The sequence below is a fragment of the Cnephaeus nilssonii genome (assembly GCF_951640355.1).
Source record: "Cnephaeus nilssonii genome assembly, chromosome: 17".
Classification (NCBI taxonomy): Eukaryota; Metazoa; Chordata; class Mammalia; order Chiroptera; family Vespertilionidae; genus Cnephaeus; species Cnephaeus nilssonii.
The window spans coordinates 8,263,471-8,272,384 of record NC_137088.1 but is presented as its reverse complement, the minus strand read 5'-3'; the positions used below and the strand labels follow the sequence as shown (position 1 = coordinate 8,272,384).

The 8,914-nt window shown below is 50.6% G+C and overlaps 1 protein-coding gene across 1 annotated transcript; it reads left to right on the top strand.

The window, feature by feature from the left end:
• Positions 1 to 2,825: 2,825 nt before the first annotated feature.
• Positions 2,826 to 8,530, top strand: LYZL4 (lysozyme like 4; the record flags this gene model as incomplete). Its single annotated transcript, XM_079795558.1, has 4 exons — positions 2,826 to 2,964; positions 3,089 to 3,238; positions 4,927 to 5,005; positions 8,461 to 8,530. The coding sequence occupies 4 exons, from the start codon at positions 2,826 to 2,828 to the stop codon at positions 8,528 to 8,530; spliced, it is 438 nt and encodes a 145-aa protein (XP_079651684.1).
• Positions 8,531 to 8,914: the final 384 nt, after the last annotated feature.

Sequence of the window (8,914 nt, the reverse complement as noted above, 5' to 3'; positions counted from 1 at the left end):
TGTCCACGCCCTTACCCCCCGAACTTCAGAATATGGTATTGACATGGCAGATGTGATTAAGGCTGAGGACCTTGAGATGGGGAGATTATCCTGGATTGTCAGGATGAGCCAATCTAATCTCATGAGCCCTTAAAAAACGTGAGAGGAGGCAGAAGGTGAGTCAGAGAGGTACAATGGAAGAAGAGGCAGGAGAGAGTCAAAGTGTGAGAGGATTTTGACCCATTCTTGCTGACCTTGAAGCTAGAGGAAGGGAGGTCCAGTCAAGAACTGTGGGTAGCCCTCGCAGCAGGGATGGTCCTCAGCTGCTAGCCAGCGAGGAAATGGGATCGCAGTCCTACAGCCTCAAGGAACTTTGTTCTGCCAATAGCACGAATGACCAAGGGAACAGATCCTCCTCGAGAGCCCTCAGGAGCCTGCTAATACCTGATGTGAGCGCATGAAACTCATGTCTGACTTCAGACCTACAGAACTTTAAAACAACACATTTATGTTGTTTAAGCTGTTACGTTTGAGGTCACTTGTCACAGCACCAATAGAACAAGAATACAAATGCTATGGTGACAGACCCCTCCCTGCTTCAGAATATTCTGGTGCATAGCAACTGATGTCATAGAAAAGATTCTAGAAGAACAGGTAATGGAGAAGGACATATGGTTTAGAAGTTCTTGGGTGAAGGCAAAGGGGTATCAAGAAGTGGCATCTGAAAAATCCAGGGAACTGAGTGGAGGGAGAGCAACTTTTCATAACAAAGACTGAAGCTGCCACAGGGGCTGTTTCTCCCCTCCCCCGAGAAGGCACCAAGACCTGCAGAAGGACTGGTAGACTGGTAAGCAGGTACATGGTGGGCAGGAACCAGGATATGTGTGACAATACCCAGTTGCAGGTGACACTTATCAACAAATTCACTTACTGTTCATCCGACGACAGTTCTGTTGGGAAGAGTAGGTTTTTGTTCATTCATTCATTCCAGAGAGATTTACTGAGCACCTACTATGCACCAGGATCTGTTCTAAGTTCTGGGGATAAAGTGGAGAACAAAATAGACCAGGTTTCTGCATCTCTGGTGCTTACACTCTGGTAATGGGAGATAGACAAGTGAAGAAATAAATAAACAAGGTAATTTCTGAAATTGACTTATATTATGAAGAGAACTAGAGCCCGGTGCACAAAATTTGTGCACAGGTAGGGTCCCTAGGCCTGGCCAGCAATCAGGGCCAATCCGGGCCTTCTGGCTGCTGGCTGGGGCCTTCCTTCGTTCAGCACCACCCCCTGGTGGTCAGCGCACATCATAGCCAGCGATTGAACTCCTGGTCTCCTGGTCAAACTCCTGAGGGGATGCTTTGCATATTAGCCTTTTATATAGATAGGTAAGAACAATTGTCTGTGATGGGAGTCCTATTTGAGATGGTGACTTCATTTGAACTGAGACCATGACCAGAAAGAGCAAACTATGTGGTGGTTGGGTGGAGTCATGTTGTAGGCAGAAGAAACAGCATGTGCAAAGGACCTGTGGTGGGAATGAGATTGGGATGTTCAAAGAAAAACATGCAAGGTGAACGTGGTGGTGTGAGGGTGAACAAGGAGGGGAGAGGTGTGAAATCGGGCTAGAGAAGTTCTCAGGACTCAGTCAGGAAGGGTTTTGTTGGCCAGGTTGAGGAGTTGGGATCTTGTTTAGAGTACAAGGGGAGTCCATTGGAGGCGAGTGATGTGACAGGATACATGTTTTTAAGAAGGTCTTTCTAGGGCTGTGTGGAGAATGGGAGAAGGGAGCACAAGAGGAATACAATTAGGAAACCTCAACAGAAGTTGGAGATGATGATGATCTGGATGAGGATGGTATGGAGATGGTGAGAGGTGGGTAGGTTTTGGAAGAAGAGGGGACAGGGCTCTGGATGAATTGCCTGCTGGGAAAGAGGGAGAGAGAGAGGACTGAGCATGACTTTTATCAGCTGAGAAGGGGCCTGCCCTCTGGGAGCCAGACATTGCCCGAAAATATTGCTTGCTCTGTTGGGAAAGGTCAACAAACTTCTCTCAGATCCATTGGAATTCAGTTATTAAGCTAAGGGCATGGAGTGCCCCAGGTCTCAGAAAAACAAGTGTCCACGGGAGATTGAGTCTTTGCATATTTAACTCACTTACTCTTTAAATCAATGCAATTAAGTGAGTGGTACTTTCGCCTCGATTGCAGCCGAGGAAACAGGCACAGAGAGACGGAGACCCTCTCTTAGCTCGCCCCTGGGGTCACTAAGACCCCAGCCACTGAGGGTGGAAAGCTGGGATTTGGACCCAGGCAACCTGAGCCCTTAAAGGCTAGGCCCTCCTCAAGCAGTGTGTTGGGTGCCCTGGTCATGTCTTCCTTCTTCTGTTTTCCAAAATGCATTTAGTGAACAAGTTCCAGCTCCACAATAAAGGGGAAGAAAGGACTTCAGCATCTGTGACTAATGCGAAAGAGAAATGAGTGAGAACAAACCAAGAGGAAGCCATTGGGTTTTGCTGAAGAGTGTGTGTGTGTGTGTGTGTGTGTGTGTGAGAGAGAGAGAGAGAGAGAGAGAGAGAGAGAGAGAGAGAGAGAGAGGCCTTCAAAAGAGCAGAGAGTGGGGCCGCAGGTATCTGGGTTTGCAGGAACTTGCCGTGGAGATTTGAGATGGAAAGCCGAGTCGTGGTTACGCCCATTTCTCTGAGCACACTGAGCCGCACCCCCCACCCCCACAGGGCTCGTCTGTCCCTTCAGAGGAGCCCGTGTCCCTGGGACTTTGGTGGGAACTATCTGTGACTGCGCCCGCTCACCTGGCCGCCGCTGCCCAGAGCTGCAGGAGCCGGAGAAGATGAAGGCGTCCGCGGTTCTCTCCCTCCTTGGCTACCTGGTGGTCCCTAGTGGCGCTGCTATCTTGGGACGCTGTGTGGTGGCTAAGAGGCTCCACGACGGAGGCCTGAGTGGTTTTGAGGGCTACAACCTTGAAAACTGTGAGTAGGCCCCTCTCAGCCCCCTTCCTCCTCAGCCCTTCTCTCTCCGCCCCTTACCCAAGCACCCCCAACTCCAGCCCTCCTCCGAACCACACACACACACACCCCTCCTGTTCCATCTTAGGGGTGTGCCTGGCTTATTTTGAGAGCAAGTTCAACCCCGTGGCTGTCTACGAGAACATGCATGGGTTGTACACGGGCTACGGACTCTTTCAGATTCGCAACCCCGACTGGTGCGACAGGGGGAGGAACCGCTGCCACGTGTCCTGCTCGGGTAGGTCCCCTCCCTCCGTTCCACACCGGGGCCCTCAGGGGCACCGCTTTGAGGTCAGAGGTCAGCCTTCCTAGTGGACAGAGTTTAAAACTTTGGAGCAGGGAGGAGGAGGGCTTAGCAGGTGGGTCGCCTGGGGCACAGGCAGAAAGGAGGGCTGTGAGCCAGGCACAGTGGGTGGCCTGGGACAGAGCGACGGACACCCACATCCAGATGGGCAGAGGAGGTGTCTGATGTTGAGGAGAGGCAGGGAAGAAGCTGCAGGCCTGAGAGCTCACTGAGCCTCACGGGTAAGCGTAGAGGGCTCCGGCTGGGCCTGATGTGACCCACACGTGGCACCGCACTCTTTGCAAGGGAACAGAAGCTGCCACTGTGACAGGCAGAAGTGGTCCCTGGGAGGAGGCAGGAGTGGGCCAACCCACAGTGAGCTGGCCCTGCTTAGGAGGGTCCAAGTCCCTGGGGTCAAGAGGAGGCGGTTCCTCAAGATTGACTCGCCCTGTGAGCAATTACTGAGCACCCACTAAGTGCCAGAGAAACTGCATGAGGTCCCAAGCGGGGGTGGAGCACCCACCACCAGCGAGGGCACGTCTTTGTCTCCTGCCCCTTGCCAGGTCCTGAATGGCGGGGTCACGGAGGAGAGCAATGGGAGGAAAAGGTTGGAGAAAGAGGCAGGCATGTGGGGCAAAGTTAGACTAAGCCAAGGGCTTGGGGTTCTGTTTTACAGGCAACAAGGGGGCCCGGAAGGAAAGTTTTAAAGAAAAGCAGACTAGGTTAGGGAAGGGCGAGCTGTAGTGCAGGCCAGAAGGAGGACATCGCTGTGGTCCCAGATGGGAGGTCTTGGTTTCCACAGTCCAAGGAGGGAATGGAAGGATGGGTGACAGCCCTGTTGGTTCCTCAGAGGCCCTCTCAGATGCTGTTCCTTCTGCCTGGAACAATTTTCCTTCTGTGACTCCCTCAACCCGCTTTCCTTGCCTACTCCTTTATTTATTTATTTTAAAACATTTTTTATTGATTTCAGAGAGGAAGGGAGAGGGGAGAGAGAGATAGAAACATCAATGATGAGAGGGCATCATTGATCGGCTGCCTCCTGCACACCCCCTACTGGTGATGTGCCCGCAACCAAGGTACATGCCCTTGACTGGAATCGAACCTGGGACCCTTCAGTCTGCAGGCCAATGCTCTATCCACTGAGCCAAACCTGCCAGGGCATCATTGCCCACTCCTTTAGATATCACTTGGCCCAAATACCCTTTTCCCTGATCCTTCAAGTCTAACTTAGGTGCCTCTGTTCAAGGTACACCCCCCACCGTTCCAGGTACTCCTTGTATCATAATTGACGACACTCTTTACTCACTTCCAGGCGGCAGGCGCCAAGGACAGGGATTTATCACGTGGGTCATTCTTTTCCCACTACTTCTTACGTTGCCTAACACAGAATATTCACTATACACATATATTTTTAATGAAGATATTGTAAGAATTACAAGAAAAAGTGAATAGATTTAGTCAAAGATGACCACATCCTGCTACCCCCCCCCCTTCCCCCCAATGCTGTCTGGGAAACATCTAGGGATAGATGTGTTCTTGGAACCGCGGACGCCTCTCTGCTGGGAGCACCTTGGGCCTTCCCTGACGTGCTCTGATTTAGCCACGTGGCGGTTTGGTATCATTCCGCTTCACTTTCTCCACAGCTTTACTGAATCCAAATTTAAATAAGACCATCGAGTGTGCCAAGAAAATTGTAAAAGGAAAGCAAGGAATGGGAGCATGGTAAGCGGTACCTCTTTAAATGTTCTGTATTAAAGACTTTTACCTTAAGATTTCATCTTACTCTTGGTCTAATTTTGGCTGCACATCTGCAGTCCCAAACTAGTGGGATCCTACTCGCCAAGTTTAGCGAACAACACCATTGCGTTCTACAACCCCAAGGCCACAGAAGGAAGGAGATAATTATCAATCAAATTGTCTTACGTTGAACATTCCCCGCCCCATTCAAATCTTGTATAGGGTTATACAGGATGCTAGGATGAGCACCCTTGTAATAAATCTCTGTATATCCCTGATTATTTCTTTCATGTATATTCCCACAAGGGTTATTGAATACTTTCAAAGATCCTTGATGCATGCTGTGAAGTGACTGTCCAGCAAGCCTGTACCAATCTACACAAATGTTAATAGTTGAGTAAAATACCCATTTATTACACTCTCACCAATTATAAAACCATTGCCATTTGAAAGGTGAATGGCAATTTTGTCTTACCTTCTTTGGCATTTTATGATATCCCCTTAGGGTGTTTGCTATTGGGTTATCTGTCTTTTTCTTATAAATTTGCCAGGAGTTGTTGAAATTCCGGCCACAGGGCTAGAATGGATGCTGACGCTGTGCTTTTCCAAGCTTCAGCGTCTAAAGAGATGGGGATGGTCTGCAGAGAGGGCCTACGCTCTGGTCACGCAGAAGGCAGCCGGAGGGTTCCGCGCTGTTCTCCTGTGGGGCCTCCTCGGGTCTCCTGAGCAGGGGCAGCAGCGGAGCGGGGCGGACCCGCAGGTGGACTTGTTGCCCTTGTAGAAGCCGGCGTGGTGTTCCTCCCCATAACCCACAGGCCCTGTACGCGCTGGAGATCTTGTCCGGTCTCTGGTAACAGACGGGTCCGTCTCAGAGGTCAGGGCTTTTGTTTTTGCTTTTTAGTTTTTTTCTGTCTCTTTGGGAGCGGAGTTCAGCCAGAGACGTTTGCCTTCTTCGTGTCTCTGTCTCTCCAGCATCTCGCTCTCTGCCGGGCACATCATAGGTGCCCCCTAAGGCCTCTTGAAAGACCAAAGCTGCACTTGGAGCCGTTACCCAGAAGGCATTTTTACTTTTATTTTATAAAAATAAAATAATACATACGTATTTTAAATTGAAAAAGAAACTTATCAGCAGCCTCCCGAAGGTCGCCCAGTGACTGTGTCTCGTGAACCAGAGAAAAACGATCGCAAAGCTATTTCAAAATACGCGTGGAATCTCGGTGCGTGCACTGACCGGCACCCAGCTTTTTTCACTTATGAACAGAGCTTGCCAACCCTGGCGAACCTCGCCCTCGCAGCCTCTGCCATCCCTGTAACCGCTGCTCCGGGCTCGTCTGCCAGTCCCCATGGGGAAGCAGTGAGGTGGTTCCGTTTTGTTCCTGCTGCTGTTTCCAACAAGTCTACACAAGCATCTTGCTCTTAGAATTGTTATGTTCTTCCAAGTGTGTCCTACGGAAATCCCTTGCAGAAGCTCTGCTGGGACCGTTCGGTGCATTGAAACGTTGGAGACAAATTGTTAAATTGGCTCCAGAGAGGGCTTACCTCCAGCTACACCGGTGAGGGGGCCGCGTTCCCCCAGCTCATTAGCCTGTAGCACTTCAGCTTGTGTGGTTTTTGGCAATCGTGGCTTGTAAAACAGCATTCTGTTTTGCTTTGCATCTTTAAAACGTAAAATAAATTTGGCACCTTTTCAGTCTTTCTTAGCCATTTCCTCTGAACTGCTTATCCATGTTCTTAGCCAGTTTTCCTATTGGGATAATAATGTTTTCTTTTGTTTTTATTGCTTTTATACATGTCCTGCATAAATTAGGGTCATGACACCTTTGTCCATCATATCTTTGCGAACTGTTATTTTCAGGTTTGTTATTTATCTTTTGACTTTACTTATGGTATTTTCACCATCCAGGAGTTTGACATTTTCACAGAGTCAAATCCCTCAATCTTGTCTTGTGTGTGTGGCTTGAGTTTTTGTGAGATGTCCTTGTTAGAAAGTTTTCCATGCTCCAAGACTGTAGAGAAATGAAGCCACATTTCCTTCTGTATTAAAACAGTGGCTGGCATGAACGGAATCTCACATTAAGTTTTTGTTAATTCAATTACAAAATAGAATTGTCATGTTTTTATTCTTAAATTTCGGCCTTCTTGGAATTTATTTGGGTATAAAAACTGAGGTAGGGATCCTGCTTTATATTTTCCAAATGGCTAGTCGGGGGGCGGGGGGGGGGCGGGGGAGGGCGGGTCTCAACACCATGAATCCATGATTTGTGTTTTAAGTGGGAGTCCCCTTACTCATGTGAACTGTCTTCTGAGTGTTTAAAATAGCTTGCATACCTCGCCTTGACTTTGCAATGAACTTGGAAGCTTGGCTGACTCTCCGGGGTGAGCCCTAAGGAGCTGAAACCATCTGTGTGGTATAGCACTAAGTAGAGAGATGCTGGGTCCGGCTGGTCAAGGCCTTCTCGCTTGCTCAGCATTCCCAGGGAAGTGAGCTCTTATTGCGCTAATAAGCAGCCACGTCTTTTCCAAAGCTCAGGTCGGCAGCTCTGCAGAGTAGGGGTAGACAGGAAGGGAGGGGACCAAGACCCTGCACGCCACAGGAGTCTCTTCTGCAAGGCCTGCCCGGCGGGTGGAGAGCCTTGAGGTTTCTGAGAGCCTGTGTGTTTTCCCTGCTGCTTTATTAGACCCACGAGGGGCCAGGAGCCAGAGTCTCCTCTTCGATTCTGGGACCAAGGACCCGGAAAGACTCATGGAGGCCTGGCCGACAGCATTTCTAATGGCCTGCAGCTGGCCTGGCGACACCCACAGCTTCCGGGTTGGGAGAGGAGGACCTGGGGTCTGGGTGCTGGCGCAGGAGCTGGGAATAGGGGGATCCCTTCCAGGGGTGTCAGAAGAGCGGTCAGAGAAGCTCAGGCCAGCTGACCTGGGCAGGCGGAGGAGCTGCTAGGAGTTCTGGAAGGTGAGGTAAAGCGGGTGCATGGAAAGGTGAAGGAGGCCCTGGCCCAGGGCACAAGGGTCCCCATTTCAGATCTCGGGTCTGCCAAGGGCTCCGTGACCCTGGGCCAGTCCCAGAACTTCGACGCTCACTTCAGAGAAGTTAAAAATACTGACCTTGCAGGGTTGGGGGGAGTTTTCCAGTTCACGGATCCTCCTCCCCATCTCGTGGTGTGGGATTTATGGAAAGAGGTGTGTGTGTGTTGCAGGGTTTGGGGTTCGGGGATGAGTATGCGAGCATAGGGGGCACCAGCATCCATGTCAGGGTGTGGTGGAGGCAGCAAGACACACACGTGAGATGCACAAGAGCCTTGAGAAATATGCCCACAGCAGGAGTAGCCCGCTCCAGTGCCCCAAGGGCCGGGGCGCGGTGTAAAGGGGAGAGGGGGGGCCTGTGGGGGCTGGATCCCTGGAGAACCTGAGCTCCGACTCCCTGGCTGTCCTCTCCGCAGGCCCTCCTGGACCCTGAACTGCCAGTACTCCGACACTCTGGCGCGGTGGTTGGACGGATGCAAGTTGTAGCTGCCGGGGCCACCCTCGCCACACTGCCGGCTGAATGTTCTGAATGGAGACGCCTTCCTGTGTGCGGCCTTCACTCAATCCCGCTTGACAGCTCCAGGTGGAAAAGGACAAGAGTTTGCTTCATTCAGGGATGCAGGACGCAGAATAAACCAGCCACTTCCTCAACCTGGGCCAAAGGTCTCCACTGGTGTGATTGTACTGTGATCGTTACTAAGCATTATTTACCATTATTATGACTTACATTAATTAATCTCAGATGGAGGGTTCGGAGGAAGGAAAGGACCTGGAAAACGAGATGTGTCTGTGAATATTAAGTAGAAAAAGGAAGAAAAGAGGCAGTGGGAGGAAAGGGGAGCCAAAGAAGAGCGGAGGAGAGGCTTCCGG